Source organism: Salvelinus fontinalis, chromosome 14, assembly GCF_029448725.1.
Source record: "Salvelinus fontinalis isolate EN_2023a chromosome 14, ASM2944872v1, whole genome shotgun sequence".
NCBI lineage: Eukaryota > Metazoa > Chordata > Actinopteri > Salmoniformes > Salmonidae > Salvelinus > Salvelinus fontinalis.
In genome coordinates, this window is record NC_074678.1 from 3,202,025 (window position 1) to 3,225,038 (window position 23,014).

General features: G+C 44.9%; 1 protein-coding gene across 2 annotated transcripts in view; it reads right to left on the reverse strand.

The window, feature by feature from the left end:
• Positions 1-308: 308 nt before the first annotated feature.
• Positions 309-23,014, reverse strand: part of anos1b (anosmin 1b) — a 220,003-nt gene continuing 197,297 nt past the window's right edge. For both annotated transcript variants that reach the window (XM_055943785.1, XM_055943784.1), the window contains exons 8-14: positions 17,290-17,425; positions 12,145-12,354; positions 8,334-8,428; positions 4,437-4,608; positions 3,766-3,995; positions 3,533-3,674; positions 309-1,055 (exon numbers count right to left, since the gene is read on the reverse strand). In XM_055943785.1, coding sequence (XP_055799760.1) covers positions 3,534-3,674; positions 3,766-3,995; positions 4,437-4,608; positions 8,334-8,428; positions 12,145-12,354; positions 17,290-17,425 — 984 coding nt within the window. In that variant the 3' untranslated portion in view covers positions 309-1,055; position 3,533. The remainder of the gene's footprint in view (positions 1,056-3,532; positions 3,675-3,765; positions 3,996-4,436; positions 4,609-8,333; positions 8,429-12,144; positions 12,355-17,289; positions 17,426-23,014) is intronic.

A 23,014-nucleotide genomic window follows, 5' to 3' on the forward strand; every position in this document is an offset into this window, starting at 1 on the left:
ATGGTACAGGTGTCTTCTTTTTTTAAGTCCATAACCATGTGTTTGAGGTGTATACTTTTGTTTTCAAAGTAGATTTGTTTAAGACTACCCAGAAACACCAACCTTGTAACCTTGATTTAGCCCACTGCAGTAAAAAATGTATGAAGGTGTTGGAGTCGTGCACGGTCACGCAGTCGTGGGTGAACAGGGAGTACAGGAGGGGACTAAGCATGCACCCCTGAGGGGCCCCTGTGTTGAGGGTCAGCCCGAGGTCATTAAAACACCATATTATAATACTCTTGAATAAGCTCCAGGTCATTAAAACATCACATATTACAATACTCTTTAATTACAACACAATAAATAAAACTGGAACAACGATATATAAGAGGGTTACATACATCAAAGTCACTGCTGGGGTTATCATATGCTTGAAATAATAACTTATAGCGCAATATTACAAAAATACTAAACTACAACAGGTTACAAACTGCTTTACGCCATTTTACTTTCAGGAACATACTGTGTAGAGATCAATGAAAAAGACAGTTTGGTATCACTACATACATCAGTGCTATATATTTTTTCTTGACATGTGTAAATTAGGATTGCATTATACACGACTGAAAAGTATCATCTCTAAACATTAAACGTGTATTGTACGTGTAACGGCCATGGTATAGATTCACCTGATCTTTCAGGTAAAGGTGATTCGTTCATCATGCAATATATATATCTCAATATATATCTCTATCATGCAATATATATCTCAATATATATCTCTGTGTGATAAAGACAACAGAGAGCAGTGCAGCACTGGCACGGCATTGGTGTGTGTGTGTGTGTGTGTGTGTGTGTGTGTGTGTGTGTGTGTGTGTGTGTGTGTGTGTGTGTGTGTGTGTGTGTGTGTGTGTGTGTGTGTGTGTGTGTGTGTGTGTGTGTGTGTGTGTGTGTGTGTGTGGCAGGGTCTGTGTGTTTTAGTGGACACATATACAGGCTGTAGAGGTGGTGTTCTCAACACACACTACGGCGCTAGTGATGACGAGCAGCAGAGGATGCAGCACGTTGGGGGGAGCCTGGAAAACAGAGAGAGGATGATGATGATTGGTGGGATCAGACAGGGGTTATATATGATTAAAGTAATCCGTGTCATTTAATGCAAAATCAAACCAAACACTGGAACAGAAGTCAGATCCATTTCTACAATGACTCCCTGTTCTGTATGTAAAGTACTATGCTTGGCTGCAACACCTACGGGCCTGGCTGAAAGGAGTGGACTGTGTGCTACAGGTCGAACAGAGTCGTATTCCTTATATATGCAGACAGCTGATAACAACAAAATCCCTGTAGATTCCCTTTGACATTTTGTGATTAGTTGCACAGATTTGGGAGACCTCCATCTTCTATCAAAGTTGGACAAAAGCAGGCTCTTTGTGTTGAGGTACCAAAGCTTTGATTCTCCCTCTCCGCCTCCCTCCCTCACTCTCTCTCCCAGTGCTCCCACAGTGCTCCTGACGGTGTCCATCCTAACTGGGAGGTCTGGAACACTACAACACCACACCAGGAGTGTCTCCTCTCTCTCTCTCTCTGAGGAACTAACTCTGTGTTCCAGAACCGTCTAGTAAAGTCCAGGAACTCTAGAACTAGAATATTTATTATAATTCTGACCTGCCAAGAACATTCAGACGGAGGGAGGGAGTGGAATCTAAATATCCTGCTGACGCAGAGCCAAATGTTCTCCAAGGCCATAGAACCAAGACAAAGCCCATTAGTTGTGAGAGAGAAGAGAGTGAGGTCCTGCTCACACTGCTGTGGTACTATTCATCACCATCACAGTACTCAAACTCACATGGTGAGAATTCTGCTGTCGCCAGCTTTCCAATACAGAATACATTACTGAATCAATGACTCCAACTAGAAGATCTGCTCTCTCACACACACTAACAACACACACACACACAACGCTGTATCTCTCTGGCTCTCTCTCTGGCTCTCTCTCTCTCTCTGTCTATCTCTCTCTCTGGCTCTCTCTCTCTCTCTGGCTCTCTCTCTTTCTCTCTCTCTCTCTCTCTGGCTCTCTCTCTCTCTCTCTGGCTCTCTCTCGCCAACATGGTCCTGAGAGGTCAAACACCCTCTGAAAGGAAGTACAAAAGTACAGTGAGATCATGTGGGGATCTCAGAATGGTGTTATGTTTTGAGCAGTGCCAGTCAAATATATCACATTTTATAAATGTTATTTTTACCCACGTAGACATTGGCTGTTTAGGAAACAGTGCTGTAGTGTGTCAGTGAGTGATTTGTCTTGTGTTTACGATGTTAGGCCCTGCAGCAGTACCTCATAGCAGAGTGGTGTTGAGGGGAGGTGTATGTGATGTTGGGCCCTGCAGCAGTACCTCATAGCAGAGTGGTGTTGAGGGGAGGTGTATGTGATGTTAGGCCCTGCAGCAGTACCTCATAGCAGAGTGGTGTTGAGGGGAGGTGTATGTGATGTTAGGCCCTGCAGCAGTACCTCATAGCAGAGTGGTGTTGAGGGGAGGTGTATGTGATGTTAGGCCCTGCAGCAGTACCTCATAGCAGAGTGGTGTTGAGGGGAGGTGTATGTGATGTTGGGCCCTGCAGCAGTACCTCATAGCAGAGTGGTGTTGAGGGGAGGTGTATGTGATGTTAGGCCCTGCAGCAGTACCTCATAGCAGAGTGGTGTTGAGGGGAGGTGTATGTGATGTTAGGCCCTGCAGCAGTACCTCATAGCAGAGTGGTGTTGAGGGGAGGTGTATGTGATGTTAGGCCCTGCAGCAGTACCTCATAGCAGAGTGGTGTTGAGGGGAGGTGTATGTGATGTTAGGCCCTGCAGCAGTACCTCATAGCAGAGTGGTGTTGAGGGGAGGTGTATGTGATGTTAGGCCCTGCAGCAGTACCTCATAGCAGAGTGGTGTTGAGGGGAGGTGTATGTGATGTTGGGCCCTGCAGCAGTACCTCATAGCAGAGTGGTGTTGAGGGGAGGTGTATGTGATGTTAGGCCCTGCAGCAGTACCTCATAGCAGAGTGGTGTTGAGGGGAGGTGTATGTGATGTTAGGCCCTGCAGCAGTACCTCATAGCAGAGTGGTGTTGAGGGGAGGTGTATGTGATGTTAGGCCCTGCAGCAGTACCTCATAGCAGAGTGGTGTTGAGGGGAGGTGTATGTGATGTTAGGCCCTGCAGCAGTACCTCATAGCAGAGTGGTGTTGAGGGGAGGTGTATGTGATGTTAGGCCCTGCAGCAGTACCTCATAGCAGAGTGGTGTTGAGGGGAGGTGTATGTGATGTTAGGCCCTGCAGCAGTACCTCATAGCAGAGTGGTGTTGAGGGGAGGTGTATGTGATGTTAGGCCCTGCAGCAGTACCTCATAGCAGAGTGGTGTTGAGGGGAGGTGTATGTGATGTTAGGCCCTGCAGCAGTACCTCATAGCAGAGTGGTGTTGAGGGGAGGTGTATGTGATGTTAGGCCCTGCAGCAGTACCTCATAGCAGAGTGGTGTTGAGGGGAGGTGTATGTGATGTTAGGCCCTGCAGCAGTACCTCATAGCAGAGTGGTGTTGAGGGGAGGTGTATGGAGCGTCCTGGCCACTGAGAGGCCACTGCCACCTGCTGACAGCACCTGGACCTGTAGCTTATACACACTGTCTGGCTGCAGCCACTCCACTGTCAGAGAGCGCTGGTCCTGGTGGAGAACAGTACAACATGAGTACACAGGGAGGGAAATATAGGGATGGCTTACAGTCAGAGATGATCACACACACACTGGTTCTCACCGGGGCCACTATCTGTGTCTGAGAGATAAGGGTGCCCTGTCCTTCTGTTGCCATGGCGCTAGAGGACACCTGCACCCAGGAGAACTGGAACCCTGAGATGGGCGTCTGACCCGGTGCAGTCTGGGAGAGCTGCCAGCGGAACAGTCCCTGCAGGGAACCGTTGACCGTGTGGAACTCTGCAGTCAGCTTCTCAGGACGCAGTACCACCTTCTTGGACACCAGGGGGCGCTCTGACACAGGAAAACCAACATTTACACATGTTACTAAATAATAATTTCGACCCATAATATATCTACAGTTAGTACATAACAAAGGACCTAAATATTTCAAAGGTCATAGAATCATAGATACAATGTATATAATTCTCATTGAGAGTAAGAAGCTGTGTTAAAACAGTGCATTCATTTACATTTAAGTCATTTGGCAGACGCTCTTATCCAGAGCGACTTACAAATTGGAAAGTTCATACATATTTATCCTGGTCCCCCCGTGGGAATTGAACCCTGGTCCCCCCGTGGGAATTGAACCCACAACCCTGGCGTTGCAAGCGCCATGCTCTACCAACTGAGCCACACGGGACCACATTCACACTCCTCCTGATACTCAATCAGTCTGTCAGATATTCACTTTCTCCATGCTGTGTGTTCGGGCATGTGTGGAGCTTGGGATACCTTCTCTGGCACAGGGCAAGGCCTTGCCCCCTCTCGCCATGACCGCAGAACAAGGTGGGGTCGTTACCGCAGTAACACCTTCTGACCTCTGATCCCCCTCTGGTGCTACGAGCGCCACAGCGATCCGGTACTTACAGGCGAACAGCAGCCCCGTGATAACATAATGTGTTCCCTGAGAGGAGAAACGAGAGTGAGGTGAAGAAAAGAGATGACAGGAGCAATGAACATGGAGACATTATCAATCAGCACAGCGGTGAGAAGTGAAAGACATGTCTTTTTTATTTAACTAGGCAAATGTGTTAAAAACAAATTCTTATTTACAATGACGGCCTACCGGGGAACAGTGGGTTAACTGCCTTGTTCAGGGGAACAGTGGGTTAACTGCCTTGTTCAGGGGAACAGTGGGTTAACTGCCTCGTTCAGGGGCAGAACGACAGATTTATACCTTGTCAGCTCGGGGATTCAATCCAGCAACCTTTCGGTTACTGGCCCAACCCTCTAACCACTAGGCTACCTGCCACCCTTGAGAGATAGGCTGGAGAGAGGTAGGAGAAAGCGAGAGATAAAGAGATAGGGGAGAGATAGCTAGGAGAGAGACAGCGGGAGAGAGAGATAGGAGGGAGGGAGAGAGAGAGAGAGGAGGGAGAGAGAGAGAGAGGAGGGAGGGAGTGGAATCTAAATATCCTACTGACGCAGAGTCAAATGTTCTCCAAGGCCATAGAACCAAGACAAAGTCCATTAGTTGTGAGAGAGAAGAGAGTGAGGTCCTGCTCACACTGCTGTGGTACTATTCATCACCATCACAGTACTCAAACTCACATGGAGAGAATTCTGCTGGGGGGAGAGACAGAGAGAGAGATCGGGGAGAGAGAGAGATAGGAGGGAGAGAGAGAGAGAGATAGATAGGAGGGAGAGAGAGAGATAGGAGAGAGAGAGAGAGAGAGAGAGGAGGGAGAGAGAGAGAGAGAGAGAGAGATAGATAGGAGGGAGAGAGAGAGATAGGAGGGAGAGAGAGAGAGAGAGAGGAGGGAGAGAGAGACAGAGAGAGATCGGGGAGAGAGAGAGAGAGATGATCTGGTTCTTCTGTCACCAACCAAGGAGGGCCTACAGCAGCACCTAGATCTTCTGCACAGATTCTGTCAGACCTGGGCCCTGACAGTACATCTCAGTAAGACAAAAAATAATGGTCCAGTTGCCAGGACAACAAATACAAATTCCATCTAGACACCGTTGTCCTACAGCACACAAAAAACGATATATACCTCAGTCTAAACATCAGCGTCACAGGTAACTTCCGCAAAGCTGTGAACGAGCTGAGACATACCAATTTGGATCTGGCTAAAAATACTTTAATCAGTCATAGAGCCCATTGCCCTTTATGGTTGTGAGGTCTGGGGTCCGCTCACCAACCAAGAATTCACAAAATGGAACAAACACCAAATTGAGACTCTGCATGCAGAATTCTGGCAGAATACCTGACCACTGTGACTGACCCAAACTTAAGGAAAGCTTTGACTATGTACAGACTCAGTGAGCATAGCCTTGCTATTGAGAAAGGCCGCCGTAGGCAGACCTGGCTCTCAACAGAAGAAGGCTATGTGCACACTGCCCACAAAATGAGGTGGAAACTGAGCTGCACTTCCTAACCTCCTGCCAAATATATGACCATATTAGAGACACATATTTCCCTCAGATTACACAGATCCACAAAGAATTAGAAAACAAATCCAATTTTGATAAACTCCCATATCTACTGGGTGAAACACCACAGTGTGCCATCACAGCAGCAATATTTTGACCTGTTGCCACAAGAAAAAGGCAACCAGTGAAGAACAAACATTGTAAATACAACCCATATTTATGTTTACTTATTTTCCATTTTTGTACTATTTGCACATTGTTACAACACTGTATATAGACATAATATGACATTTGAAATATCTTTATTCTTTTGGAACTTCTGTGAGTGTAATGTTTACTGTTAATTTTTGTTGTTTATTTCACTTTGTTAATTATCTATTTCACTTGCTTTGGCAATGTTAACATACGTTTCCCATGCCAATAAAGCCCTTAGAGCGATAGAGGAGAGAAAAGGAGGGGGAGATAGAGGGGGAGAGAGAGAGATAGGGGACAGAGAGAGAGCAGAACAGTTGAACAACTGAACAACTCTACATCAGCCAGCCAGCCAGCCAGTCAGCCAGCCAGCCAGTCAGCCAGCCAACTCTGGTCTCAAGTGAGGGAAGAATGTGAAAGGCAAACAGACAGGAACAAAAAGATGATAAAAGAAGAGAGAATGATGAAAGCAGAGCTGTGCGCCAGGCTGTGATATGCGATCTCCGTAGCCCCTCTCGTAAAGCGATGGTTCATAGCTCTCACACAGTTCTAGTACACATACACAGCGCCCACCTCAGCCAGGCCCCAGCCAGAACTCAGCCAGGCCCCAGCCAGCCCCCAGCCAGAACTCAGTCAGGCCCCATCCAGAACTCAGCCAGGCCCCAGCCAGAACAACTCAGCCAGGCCCCAGCCAGGCCCCATACAGGACTCAGCCAGAACTCAGCCAGGCCCCAGTCAGAACTCAGCCAGGCCCCATACAGGACTCAGCCAGACCCCAGCCAGGCCCCAATCAGACCCCAGCCAGAACTCAGCCAGGCCCCAGCGAGGACCCATACAGGACTCAGCCAGACCCCAGCCAGACCCCAGCCAGGCCCCAGCCAGGTCTCAGCCAGACCCCAGCCAGGGTAGCTGATGACAGATGCAGTGGGAGAGATAGCTAGCTACAGCTCTCTGGTCTTGGCTGCCGCTCCGCTTTCTGACACAGATCTGCTTTGGCTCATTTTTATGATGAAGAAGTTAGTGTGCACTCCAGCTGAGGGACTGTTTATTAATATGACTCATCCAATAGTCCCAGACTGTGGAGAAGCTGAGGGACTGTTTTATTAATATGACTCATCCAATAGTCCCAGACTGTGGAGAAGCTGAGGGACTGTTTATTAATATGACTCATCCAATAGTCCCAGACTGTGGAGAAGCTGAGGGACTGTTTATTAATATGACTCATCCAATAGTCCCAGACTGTGGAGAAGCTGAGGGACTGTTTATTAATATGACTCATCCAATAGTCCCAGACTGTGGAGAAGCTGAGGGACTGTTTATTAATATGACTCATCCAATAGTCCCAGACTGTGGAGAAGCTGAGGGACTGTTTTATTAATATGACTCATCAAATAGTCCCAGACTGTGGAGAAGCTGAGGGACTGTTTATTAATATGACTCATCCAATAGTCCCAGACTGTGGAGAAGCTGAGGGACTGTTTATTAATATGACTCATCCAATAGTCCCAGACTGTGGAGAAGCTGAGGGACTGTTTATTAATATGACTCATCCAATAGTCCCAGACTGTGGAGAAGCTGAGGGACTGTTTATTAATATGACTCATCCAATAGTCCCAGACTGTGGAGAAGCTGAGGGACTGTTTTATTAATATGACTCATCAAATAGTCCCAGACTGTGGAGAAGCTGAGGGACTGTTTATTAATATGACTCATCCAATAGTCCCAGACTGTGGAGAAGCTGAGGGACTGTTTATTAATATGACTCATCCAATAGTCCCAGACTGTGGAGAAGCTGAGGGACTGTTTATTAATATGACTCATCCAATAGTCCCAGACTGTGGAGAAGCTGAGGGACTGTTTATTAATATGACTCATCCAATAGTCCCAGACTGTGGAGAAGCTGAGGGACTGTTTATTAATATGACTCATCAAATAGTCCCAGACTGTGGAGAAGCTGAGGGATATAACGCAGCAGTTTTAGTTGGCAAACCCAAATTGACTCTTTCAGATCTGACCTAACGAAGTTGTGGAACTGCTGTTCTATTCTACAGCTCTGAAACTCACCTGCACTGTGGCTTTGTTCTCTGTCTGGCTGACGTTGCTGGCACATACATGAGGATACCACCTCAGGACGTATGTAGTGGAGTCCTTATAGGTTTCTGGAACACAGAAGGTGGTTATGATGCTATAGAACAAGGCCAGATAGGGCTGAAGGTGGATACAGTGTTATGATGCTATAGAACAAGGCCAGATATGGCTGAAGGTGGATACAGTGTTATGATGCTATAGAACAGGGCCAGATAGGGCTGAAGGTGGATATGATGCTATAGAACAAGGCCAGATAAGGCTGAAGGTGGATACAGTGTTATGATGCTATAGAACAAGGCCAGATACGGCTGAAGGTGGATACAGTGTTATGATGCTATAGAACAAGGCCAGATAGGGCTGAAGGTGGATACAGTGTTATGGTGCTATAGAACAAGGCCAGATAGGGCTGAAGGTGGATACAGTGTTATGATGCTATAGAACAAGGTCAGTTAGGGCTGAAGGTGGATACAGTGTTATGATGCTATAGAACAAGGCCAGATAGGGCTGAAGGTGGATACAGTGTTAGGGTGCTATAGAACACGGCCAGATAGGGCTGAAGGTGGATACAGTGTTATGATGCTATAGAACAAGGCCAGATAGGGCTGAAGGTGGATACAGTGTTATGATGCTATAGAACAAGGTCAGTTAGGGCTGAAGGTGGATACAGTGTTATGATGCTATAGAACAAGGCCAGATAGGGCTGAAGGTGGATACAGTGTTATGATGCTATAGAACAAGGCCAGATAGGGCTGAAGGTGGATACAGTGTTATGATGCTATAGAACAAGGCCAGATAGGTCTGAAGGTGGATACAGTGTTATGATGCTATAGAACAAGGCCAGATAGGTCTGAAGGTGGATACAGTGTTATGATGCTATAGAACAAGGCCAGATGGGGCTGAAGGTGGATACAGTGTTATGATGCTATAGAATAAGGCCAGATAGGGCTGAAGGTGGATACAGTGTTATGATGCTATAGAACAAGGCCAGATAGGGCTGAAGGTGGATACAGTGTTATGATGCTATAGAACAAGGCCAGATAGGGCTGAAGGTGGATATGATGCTATAGAACAAGGCCAGATAGGGCTGAAGGTGGATATGATGCTATAGAACAAGGTCAGATAGGGCTGAAGGTGGATACAGTGTTATGATGCTATAGAACAAGGCCAGATAGGGCTGAAGGTGGATATGATGCTATAGAACAAGGCCAGATAGGGCTGAAGGTGGATATGATGCTATAGAACGCGGTCAGATAGGGCTGAAGGTGGATACAGTGTTATGATGCTATAGAACAAGGCCAGATGGGGCTGAAGGTGGATACAGTGTTATGATGCTATAGAACACGGCCAGATAGGGCTGAAGGTGGATACAGTGTTATGATGCTATAGAACAAGGCCAGATAGGGCTGAAGGTGGATACAGTGTTAGGGTGCTATAGAACAAGGTCAGATAGGGCTGAAGGTGGATACAGTGTTATGATGCTATAGAACAAGGCCAGATAGGGCTGAAGGTGGATATGATGCTATAGAACAAGGCCAGATAGGGCTGAAGGTGGATATGATGCTATAGAACAAGGTCAGATAGGGCTGAAGATGGATATGATGCTATAGAACAAGGTCAGTTAGGGCTGAAGGTGGATATGATGCTATAGAACACGGCCAGATAGGGCTGAAGGTGGATACAGTGTTATGATGCTATAGAACACGGTCAGATAGGGCTGAAGGTGGATACAGTGTTATGATGCTATAGAACAAGGCCAGATAGGGCTGAAGGTGGATACAGTGTTATGATGCTATAGAACAAGGCCAGATAGGGCTGAAGGTGGATACAGTGTTATGATGCTATAGAACACGGCCAGATAGGGCTGAAGGTGGATACAGTGTTATGATGCTATAGAACAAGGCCAGATAGGGCTGAAGATGGATACAGTGTTATGATGCTATAGAACAAGGCCAGATAGGGCTGAAGGTGGATACAGTGTTATGATGCTATAGAACAAGGCCAGATAGGGCTGAAGGTGGATACAGTGTTATGATGCTATAGAGCAAGGCCAGATAGGGCTGAAGGTGGATACAGTGTTAGGGTGCTATAGAACAAGGCCAGATAGGGCTGAAGGTGGATACAGTGTTATGATGCTATAGAACAAGGCCAGATAGGGCTGAAGGTGGATACAGTGTTATGATGCTATAGAACAAGGCCAGATAGGGCTGAAAATAAACATATTGACAGTTGTATTGCTAACACTATTAGCACGTCACCAGAGCGCTTTGGCCTTCAACCACACACTCTTCTCCTGTATCCAGGCAACAGCACATATTTCACCAGATGCATCTCTACATCATCTCCAGGTTGACTACAGTGAACCCCAGATGAGCCTCCCTCTCCCTCTTCTTTCTCTTTCTACCCCCCCTTCTTCTTTCACCAGATCCATCTCTCCATGAACTCTAGGTTGAACCCCAGACGAACATTCTCTCTCTCTTTCTCTTACTTTCCTTTGCTCTCTGTCTCTCTGTCTCTCTGTCTCTCCGTGTCTCTGTGTCTCTGTGTCACACACACACACACACACACACACACACACACACACACACACACACACACACACACACACACACATACATCTGCTCCCGGTTATGTTCCCATATTGATGTTATTAAATCTGTCCTCGTGCTCCTCATTCTCTCTCAGGCAGATTTACGGAGCACAACGTCAGCTCCATCGCCATTACCTCGCCAAACACACTATTTTAAGACTTTGCTTACGGAGCATATTTGAAAGGGGCTTTGTGAGAAACAGTGTTTATTGGAAACACTCAAAGACGAACAAGCACACAGCAATGTATCTGGCTTGTGGACTGTAGTCTGTGTACAGTGAGGAGAGTTTGGGGTTTCTCTGGCTGGATCCTCACACCTCTACTGGGACTCTGTTTACTCAGCTGCTACAGTATGTGGTGTCTCTCCAATAGTTGTTGTACAAGCACATATGACTGTTATATCAACATATGAGTATTATATCAACATATGACTGTTATATCAACATATGAGTATTATATCAACATATGAGTATTATATCAACATATGAGTATTATATCAACATATGAGTATTATATCAACATATGAGTATTATATCAACATATGAGTATTATATCAACATATGAGTATTATATCAACATATGAGTATTATATCAACATATGAGTATTATATCAACATATGACTGTTATATCAACATATGACTGTTATATCAACATATGAGTATTATATCAACATATGACTGTTATATCAACATATGAGTATTATATCAACATATGAGTATTATATCAACATATGAGTATTATATCAACATATGAGTATTATATCAACATATGAGTATTATATCAACATATGAGTATTATATCAACATATGAGTATTATATCAACATATGACTGTTATATCAACATATGAGTATTATATCAACATATGAATGTTATATCAACATATGAGTATTATATCAACATATGAGTATTATATCAACATATGACTGTTATATCAACATATGAGTATTATATCAACATATGAGTATTATATCAACATATGACTGTTATATCAACATATGAGAGACAACAAATGCTCATTGTGTAAATGAAATGTATGTTTTCAATAAACATTGGAGACTAAATATAGTTGACATGTTGTCAACAAGCTAAGCCAACCTCATCTGTTTTGACCCATGCTATGGGATTCTTGTGGCTGTATTATCCAACGAGGAGAGGAGGAGTAGAGATCTTTTGTGTCTTTCTTTTTTGTACAACTTGCCTTGGTGTCGTCTCTTCCAGAAGACCTTAACCTGCAGCTGGTCGTTGTGGTAGTGTGGGGCAGCGGCTTCCAAGCGAAGGTTGTGGGGAGACGAAGGGTTGACCTGGTGGGGGGCAGCAGGGTTGACCAGGTGAGGGGCGGAAGGGAGCTCGTTGGAGAACTGACCTTTAGTCTGCTCAGGACCAGGTGGGGCAGGTAAAGATGACAAACCTGAGAGAGAGAGAGAGAGATAGATAGAGAGACAGCCATTCAAGGATTTTTCGTTATTTTTACTATTTTCTACATTGTAGAATAATAGTGAAGACATCAAAACTATGAAATAACACATATGGAATCATGTTGTATCCAAAAAAGTGTTAAACAAATCTAAATATATTTTATATTTGAGATTCTTCAAAGTAGAATGGAATGCTGGAATGCTTTTCCAACAGTCTTGTTGGAAGTGCTGAGCACTTGATTTAGTTACACATTTCAAATATGTACTGTCCAGAGATATTTTACCCCTGATCTTGATTAAAAAAAAGACCATATCAGACATATGTTTTTAAAAGACAGTTGTATTTAATTGATAACATTAGTTGAAAACAAATTAAATAATAGGAGTAGGCTACACCATCAACATTTAGTTTTCCATTGATACATGTCAGGTAAATTGCCACAGTAGATTTACTGTGGTAAACAAGGAATTACTTTATTTCAGTTGTAAGGAATGATCGTCAAATAGATAAATCACCTGTAATCTGATCATGAAGTAGGACGAAGTTGTTCCGATGACAATACCAACCAGAGGGTGAAATAGTCTTGGCTGCAATCAAGAATATAAGATAAACCTCGACATCCACGTTAGGGAGCGGTAAATCTCTGGCCAAATGTTGGTTGCAATTGAGATCAACTGTGCGAGGTATTTTAGGGCATATCGATGGTTTAACGAGAGATCAGATGGCAATAATCTGGCGGCTTTCGATGGCAATTGGCCCACTGTATTTTCCTTCTGTCCCCTACTGTACAAGTAAAGAACCATTCCTCAGCAGAGAGGGTCAACCGCTTTTGTAGAGATATCTTTGATGCCTGAACTGTCATTCAAAGAGCCTTACTGCCCGCATAAAGCATAAGCCATGCATATCCATTAAGTAGGATTTTTACAATCGAAGTTGTGTTTTAAAGGCCACATGAGGGGAAAACCAGGTGCTGATAACGAGGGGAACACCCACTGGCATAACACACACCCCGCAAGGAATGGGGGCCCCCCAACTCCCCTCAAGAAATAAAAATACTTTCAAGCCTGGAAATGCCCATGTTCAAAGCAAAGGATCTCTCCAAAAAAGTGTTTAAAATTCGAATAACTGACAATACTGGATATTAACTGGAAAATGATCTTATGTAGGACAATTTGACTTTAAATAATATTTATCTCAACACTGTAATTCCTAAAAGATGTTTCCAGAGATTTGGTCAACTCTGTCAGATTTGTCTAAAATCAGGAATGTTTTTATTGGGGATTTCTTTTCCATATTTTACAAATGTTTTAGTTTAACTTACATTTTTACAGAGCAAAAATATGTCTGTTTTGAGACTCTGTTGTCAACTCTGCCACTGATGGAGTCAATATTTTTTTGTTAATATTCATCAAAAAATATTTTAAGATCTATAGGATAATGTTTGCTTTGTAAATGTTCTTTTATGTTCTAAATCTATAAAAACATGCCAAATTGCTAATGAATTTAATAGTGCTATAAATGTTAGAATGAAACAATCAAGGCCATTAAACACATGTAACCTAGCGGGTTAAGAGCATTGGGCCAGTAACCGAAAGGTTGCTGGTTTGAAATCCCCACGCCGGCAAGGTGGAAAAATCTGCTGTATTGCCCTTGAGCAAGGCAGTTAACCCAATGTGGATGTCGATTTAAGGCAGCCCCCCCCCCCCGCACCTCTCTGATTCAGAGGGGTTGAGTTAAATGGGGAAGACATTTCTGTCGTACATTCGTCGTACACCTGACTAGGCATCCCCTTTCTCCGTTGGACTATATGTCTGACCGAGTTGACATAAATCCAGTTGATTGAATTTTATAATTTACACTGTATATATTTTTTATTGCGAGGTTGTTCCTTTACAAGGGAGGATATTATGTGAGATTGTACCGTCTGTCAAGAGTCCCTGAGCTCTAAAACAGCAACCTTTTCTCTCAGCCTCATGGCAAAATGTGTAAAATAGTATGATATTAGTTATAATACTGCATATTTTGGGGGGTTAAAGGGGAGGGGGGGGGGGGGGCTTGCTCAGACTTTGCCTTGGGGCCCCACGAAACTGAGCTACACTACTGGGAACACCAGGTGCTGATAAAAATGAATGAAAAAATGTAAGACGTATAAAGAATAAGCTGCCTTAGAGGAAAAATGATAATAATTGGGCCATAGGAAAATAACATGCATGTTTTAGTTACTTTATTAAAAATGGATTGGGCTCGCAGTATAACTACTAAGCCTGCCATTAAGAGTCCATGTAGGACTGACCAAAGTCAGCGGGAAGCTGTGAGGGTTTCACCAAAGCCCCTATGGCGTGTGTGTGTGTGTGTGTGTGTGTGTGTGTGTGTGTGTGTGTGTGTGTGTGTGTGTGTGTGTGTGTGTGTGTGTGTGTGTGTGTGTGTGTGTGTGTGTGTGTGTGTGTGGGTCTTCAAATGCTTTTGCCAGAATTGTGGGGAAGATTTATGTAACCTACTAAAGGACAGAAACCGCCACAGGGAAAAAAACACAGAATGTGGCGGATACTGGTGTGTGTGTGTGTGTGTGTGTGTGTGTGTTTGTGTGTGCACCCACCTAAAAGGTCAGGTTAAAGGTTAAATGGTACTCTCTGGGAGGGATCCCCAGGGCCCTCTCCTATTGATGACCTCACAACCGTTGGGATGTCGATAAGCTCTGATCAACAGGACTGATACAAGCCAGGCTCTGGCTTCTGAGGGAGAAGGTCATGTCTTTCAGCCTGGCCCCCAGAAGGAGGCAGCCAGGTCAGGATAATGTCTTTCAGCCTGGCCCCCAGAAGGAGGCAGCCAGGTCAGGATAATGTCTTTCCGCCTGGCCCCCAGAGGGAAGCAGCCAGGTCACGATAATGTCTTTCAGCCTGGCCCCCAGAGGGAAGCAGCCAGGTCACGATAATGTATTTCAGCCTGGCCCCCAGAGGGAAGCAGCCAGGTCACGATAATGTCTTTCAGCCTGGCCCCCAGAGGGAAGCAGCCAGGTCAGGATAATGTATTTCAGCCTGGCCCCCAGAGGGAAGCAGCCAGGTCAGGATAATGTATTTCAGCCTGGCCCCCAGAGGGAAGCAGCCAGGTCAGGATAATGTATTTCAGCCTGGCCCCCAGAGGGAAGCAGCCAGGTCAGGATAATGTCTTTCAGCCTGGCCCCCAGAGGGAAGCAGCCAGGTCAGGATAATGTCTTTCAGCCTGGCCCCCAGAGGGAAGCAGCCAGGTCAGGATAATGTATTTCAGCCTGGCCCCCAGAGGGAAGCAGCCAGGTCAGGATAATGTCTTTCAGCCTGGCCCCCAGAGGGAAGCAGCCAGGTCAGGATAATGTATTTCAGCCTGGCCCACAGAGGGAGGCACTTAAGTCAGGCATAGCAGCAGGAAGATGGGAAGATTTTGGGGGGTGGGGGTACTGAGAATTCTTTGTCAGGGGGGGGGGCCCTATCATACCATGTAAAGGAACAACCTCGTAATCAAAAAAATATATAGAGTGTAAATTATCAAATTCAACCAACTGGATTTATGTCAACTCGATCAGAAATGGGATGCCTAGTCAGGTGCACGACAGAATGCATTCAACCGAAATGTGTCTTCCGCATGAGTGGTAAAGGTGAATAGTTTACCTGCAGTTTGAGTGGTAACGGTGAATAGTTTACCTGTAGTTTGAGTGGTAAAAGGTGAATAGTTTACCTGTAGTTTGAGGGGTAAAGGTGAATAGTTTACCTGTAGTTTGAGTGGTAAAGGTGAATAGTTTACCTGTAGTTTGAGTGGTAAAAGGTGAATAGTTTACCTGTAGTTTGAGTGGTAAAGGTGAATAGTTTACCTGTAGTTTGAGTGGTAAAGGTGAATAGTTTACCTGTAGTTTGAGTGGTAAAGGTGAATAGTTTACCTGTAATTTGAGTGGTAAAGGCGAGTAGTGTACCTGTAGTTTGAGTGGTAAAAGTGAGTAGTTTACCTGTAGTTTGAGGGGTAACGGCAAGTAGTTTACCTGTAGTTTGAGTGGTAAAGGCGAGTAGTGTACCTGTAGTTTGAGTGGTAAAAGTGAGTAGTTTACCTGTAGTTTGAGGGGTAACGGCAAGTAGTTTACCTGTAGTTTGAGTGGTAAAGCTGAATAGTTTACCTGTAATTTGAGTGGTAAAGGCGAGTAGTGTACCTGTAGTTTGAGTGGTAAAAGTGAGTAGTTTACCTGTAGTTTGAGGGGTAACGGCAAGTAGTTTACCTGTAGTTTGAGTGGTAAAGCTGAATAGTTTACCTGTAGTTTGAGTGGTAAAGATGAATAGTTTACCTGTAGTTTGAGTGGTTAAGGCGAGTAGTTTTACTGTAGTTTGAGAGGTAAAGGTGAGTAGTTTACCTGTAGTTTGAGTAGTAAAGGTGAATAGTTTATCTGTAGTTTGAGTGGTAAAGATGAATAGTTTATCTGTAGTTTGAGTAGTAAAGGTGAATAGTTTACCTGTAGTTTGAGTGGTAAAGATGAATAGTTTACCTGTAGTTTGAGTGGTTAAGGCGAGTAGTTTTACTGTAGTTTGAGAGGTAAAGGTGAGTAGTTTACCTGTAGTTTGAGTAGTAAAGGTGAATAGTTTACCTGTAGTTTGAGTGGTAAAGATGAATAGTTTACCTGTAGTTTGAGTGGTTAAGGCGAGTAGTTTTACTGTAGTTTGAGAGGTAAAGGTGAGTAGTTTACCTGTAGTTTGAGTAGTAAAGGTGTATTTACCTGCAGTTTGAGTGGTAAATGCGAGTAGTTTACCTGTAGTTTAAGAGGTATAGGTGAATAGTTTACCTGTAGTTTGAGTGGTAAAGGTGAGTTGTTTACCTGTAGTTTGAGAGGTAACAGCGAGTAGTTTACCTGTAGTTTGAGTGGTAAAGGCGAGTAGTTTACCTGTATTTCGAGTGGTAAAGGTGAGTAGTTTACCTGTAGTTTTTGTGGTAAAGGTGAGCTGGGCACGACCACTCTTCAGGCGTTTCTGTCCCCAGTAGGAGATGGCCTGGACCTGGATCAGGTAAGAGGTACCTGGCAGCAGACCTTGGAGGTCCATCTCACACACAGCCTGACAGAGACACAGACAATACACAGACACAACATGGCCATTACAGTCACAGCACCATAGAAATCCTATTCAATTGCTAGAGGGGCTATGTCATCAAACCTCAAAGTTCAATAATGGAGCGACAATGGCAGCCACCATGGTCAGGAAGAAATCCAAAACCAGTCTAATTGGATTAAATGGCAATAGAGGCATAGGTGATACATTTCCTGTTTTTACCTCTTTATACAGGATCATAAAAGTAAGTCATGTCATATTTCAGAAATTGTTACCTTAAAATATTGTCCTATAATTATTAGAAATACAATTCATACAGGTTTTATACACCTTTTCAGAATAATTAGCATCTAAAATACATTGAACAACAATATAAATGCAACATGCAACAATTTCATTATTTTTACCGAGTTACAGCTCAAATAAGGAAATAAGTCAATTGAAATACATTCTTTAGGCCTTAAATTTCACATGACTTGGAATACAGATATGCATCTGTTGGTCACAGATGTCTTTAAAAAAAGGCAGGGTGTGGATCAGACAACCAGTCAATATCTGGTGTGACCATTTACCTCATGCAGCACGACACATCTCCTTCACACAGAATCCTTCACAATCAGGCTGTTGATTGTGGCCTGTGGAATGTTGTCCCACTCATCTTTTAATGGCTGTGAGATGTAGCTGGATATTGGTGGCAACTGGAACACGCTGTCGCACACGTCGATCCAGAGCATCCCAAACATGCTCAATGGGTGACATGTCTGGTGAGTATGCAGGCCATGGAAGAACTGGGACATTTTCAGCTTCCAGGAATTGTGTACTGATCCTTGTGACATGGGGCAGTGCATTATTATGCTGAAACATGAGGTGATGGCGTCGGATGAATGGCACGACAATGGGCCTCAGGATCTTGTCACAGTATCTCTGTGCATTTAAATTGCCATCGATAAATTGCAATTGTGTTCATTGTCCATAGCTTATGCCTGCCCATACCATAACCCCACCGCCACCATGGGGCACTCTGTTCACAACGTTGACATCAGCAAACCGCTCGCCCACACAACACCATACACGTTGTCTGCCATCTTCCCGGTACAGTTGAAACCGGGATTAATTTGTGAAGAGCACACTTCTCCAGCGTGCCAGTGGCCATCGAAGGTGAGCCAAAATGCAGTCAGGTCGAGACCCTGGTGAGGACGACGGGCACGCAGATGAGCTTCCCTGAGATGGTTTCTGACAGTTTCTGCAGAAATTCTTCGGTTGTGCAAACCCACTGTTTCATCAGCTGTCCGGGTGACTGGTCTCAGACGATCCAGCATGTGAAGAAGCTGGATGTGGAGGTCCTGGGCTGGCTTAGTTACACGTGGTCTGCGTTTTTTGTGAGGCCGGTTGGACGTACAGACAAATTCTCTAAAACGCTGTTGGGGGTGGCTTATGGTAGAGAAATTAACATTCAATTCTCTGGAAAAAGCTCTGGTAGACATTCCTGCAGTCGGCATGCCAATTGCACGCTTCCACAATACTTGAGACATCTGTGGCATTGTGTTGTGTCACAAACCTGCACATTTTAGTGGACTTTTATTGTCCCCAGCACAAGGTGCACCTGTATAATGATCATGCTGTTTAATCAGCTTCTTGATATGCCACACCTGTTAGGTGGATGGATTATCTTGGCAAAGGAGGAATGCTCACTGACAGGGATGTATAAACGAAATTGTGCACAACATTTTTGAGAAATATGCTTTTTTGTGCGTACGGAACATTTCTGGGATCTTTTATTTCAGCTCATGAAACATGGTACCAACACGTTACATGTTGCGTTTACATACTGAACAGAATTATAAACGCAACATGTAACGTGTTGGGTTCCATGAGATGAACAGACATGAACAGAGACATTCAAGGCTGTCATCTTTTCAAACATATTCTTCCCCATAAACTCACGTCTAGCCACAGCACTGATGACACAAAGCCTACATCAATCTAAAGGCCAATGAATTGTTCTTAGAAAGCACAGGTACATGTTACTACATCAGTAACGTTATACGGAACCCTATTCAGTCAGCTCGTATACCATGGATGATAAAAAGGAAGGAAGTTGTTTAACAGTACAGGAAACAGAACTGTGACTGGAACCAATCGTAGTAGGTCTCCACTCGACACAGTTCCAAAACGCTGCCAGTAAGTCTTTTATGTGCCCAGTCTGACTGATGAAGGCTAGCCCGGTATGGAACAACGGCTGTTAGTTGAGAATAACCTTTACAAAGGGTCAGATAAACGCTGTCTGCTTGACAGGCATCTTTTATCAAGAGAGGTACATCCATCATCTGTGGACTGTTTTTGGCCAGTTTAAAATTATTCAGACATACTACTGCTCTGAGTGACCGCTAGAAGAGATCTTTGACTCTATCATCCTGATTGATCATCTCCACACACTCCACACACACACACACACACACACACACACACACACACACACACACACACACACACACACACACACACACACACACACACACACACACACACACACACACACACACACACACACACACACACACACACACACACACACACACAGAGAGAGAGAGAGAGAGCTGTTTTCCATTATGTGTTTGAGTGACAGCACATCAACATAAGGTTTAAAGTGTTCCTGACTGCTCATTTACCCTGCTTCATAGGTAGACACAACATGATAGGTAGGGAGATAACATGAGATACTAATGCAACACTAAGAGTTAAAAGCGTTTTTCTTTTAGGTTCCCTTCTGTGATGTGAAAGTGGGGTGAAAGTGGGGTGAAAGTGGGGTGAAAGTGGGGTTGAGTATTTCCATAGCCCTATCACAGGAGGTTGGTGGCACCTTAATTGGGGAGGATGGGCTCCTGGTGAAGGCTGGAGCGGAATCGGTGGAATGGTATCAAACACATGGTTTCCATGTGTCACATGGTTTCCATGTGTTTGATGCCATTCCATTTGCTCTGTTCCAGACATTATTATGAGCCGTCCTCCCCTCAGCAGAAGCCTATGTATAGTCAAAACATGCACTACTACAGCCGTGTGTGTGTGTGTGTGTGTGTGTGTGTGTGTGTGTGTGTGTGTGTGTGAGTGTCTGTGTGTGTGTGTGTGTGTGTGTGTGTGTGTGTGTGTGTGTACGTGTGCGCTCGTGTGCGTGGAAAGATGCAGGGGGATTGTGATTTGTGTTGGTCTGTAATACCACAGCCGTGGACATGTGCTGATCTGCCATTACTAGAAGCTGTCTACCTCTGCAACACCGACAAAAGGACTCGTAACTTCAGAGAAAACAAGAGGAGAAAGACAGGGTGGAGGGAATCTGCTAGGCACTGCTATCAACAGCCTGATCAACAGTCTGGTGTATATAAGTGGGCCTACAGTGTGAGAGGGATGAAATGTATGACTAACTATGTGAAGGAAATGTGTTCCTATCAATATGGGGGGGTGGTGTGTTTCTATCAATATGGGGGGTGGTGTGTTCCTATCAATATGGGGGGGATGGTGTGTTCCTATCAATATGGGGGGGATGGTGTGTTCCTATCAATATGGGGGGGGTGGTGTGTTCCTATCAATATGGGGGGGGGTGGTGTGTTCCTATCAATATGGGGGTGGTGGTGTGTTTCTATCAATATGGGGGGGTGGTGTGTTCCTATCAATATGGGGGGGTGGTGTGTTCCTATCAATATGGGGGGGTGGTGTGTTCCTATCAATATGGGGGGGGGGTGGTGTGTTTCTATCAATATGGGGGGGTGGTGTGTTCCTATCAATATGGGGGGGGTGGTGTGTTTCTATCAATATGGGGGGGTGGTGTGTTTCTATCAATATGGGGGGTGGTGTGTTCCTATCAATATGGGGGGGTGGTGTGTTCCTATCAATATGGGGGGTGGTGTGTTCCTATAAATATGGGGGGGTGGTGTGTTCCTATCAATATGGGGGGGGTGGTGTGTTCCTATCAATATGGGGGGGTGGTGTGTTCCTATCAATATGGGGGGGGGGGGGTGGTGTGTTCCTATCAATATGGGGGGTGGTGTGTTCCTATCAATATGGGGGGGTGGTGTGTTCCTATTAATATGGGGGGTGGTGTGTTCCTATTAATATGGGGGGGTGGTGTGTTCCTATCAATATGGGGGGGTGGGGGGTGGTGTGTTCCTATCAATATGGGGGGGGGGGGGTGGTGTGTTCCTATCAATATGGGGGGGGGGGGGGGGTGTTCCTATCAATATGGGGGGGTGGTGTGTTCCTATCAATATGGGGGGAGTGTTCCTATCAATATGGGGGGGTGGTGTGTTCCTATCAATATGGGGGGGGGGGGGGGTGGTGTTTGTAGAAGGGTATGGCTGCATGCATATGTGTGTATGTGAACATGTATGTGAGTGTATGTGTGTGTATGTGTTTGTGTGCGTGTGTGAGTGTGTGAGTGTGTGTGTGTTTGCGTGTGTGAGTGTGAATGTGTGTGCATGTGCATGTGCGTGTGTTTGAGTGTGTGTGTATGTGTGTGTTTGAGTGTGTGCATGTGTGTGTTTGAGTGTGTGCATGTGTGTGTGTGTGTGTGTGTGTGTGTGTGTGTGTGTGTGTGTGTGTGTGTGTGTGTGTGTGTGTGTGTGTGTGAGTGTGAATGTGTGAGTGTGAATGTGTGTGTGTGAGTGTGAATGTGTGTGCATGTGCGTGTGTTTGAGTGTGTGTGCATGTGTGTGCATGTGTGTGTGTGTGTGTGTGTGTGGTGGCTTGGCGAGTGCAGCTGGGTGGGAACACGTTGTTAAGGGATCTCCTTGTAAAAATTCATGACCATGTCTCAGGGCTGGACAGCCGTCCTCATCAGGAGAAAGGATCAAAGGCATTATGGCTGTTTAAATGGCCAATTCCTTTATTACCCTGTCAGACCGACCAAGGCCACGGCTTCATACTTCCTGTACAGTCCACTCACTCACAATATTATAGAACTCTGGGCTGGACCAACACAAAGGATTTCCATTGACCGCCATAGATATTAGTTAATCACCGTTATAAACTAGGTGGTTCGAGCCCTGAATGCTAATTGGCTGACAACCATGGTATATCAGACTGTATACCATGGGTATGACAAAACATGTATTTTTAATGCTCTAATTACATTGGTAACCAGTTTCTAATAGCAATAAGGCTCCTCTGGGGTTTGTGGTATATGGCCAATATATCACAGCTAAGGGATGTGTCCAGGCACTCCGCTATGCGTCGTGCGTAAGAACAGCCCTTAGCCGTGGTATATCGGCTATATACCACACCTCCTCAGGCCTTATTGCTTAATTAAGTACTGCCAATTTCCATGAAATGGTCCTCCACGCCTTTTCACTTTTCCCACAACGACTGGCTGGTTTTGTCATGTGATTCATGTTAAACACAGACACAAAGCGCAACAGCCTAGACAAAGTCACAGTTATATTTCTCAGTTAGCAATGTGTGTGTGTGTGTGTGTGTGTGTGTGTGTGTGTGTGTGTGTGTGTGTGTGTGTGTGTGTGTGTGTGTGTGTGTGTGTGTGTGTGTGTGTGTGTGTGTGTGTGTGTGTGTGTGTGTGTGTGTGTGTGTGTGTGTGTTTGGTTTACTTAA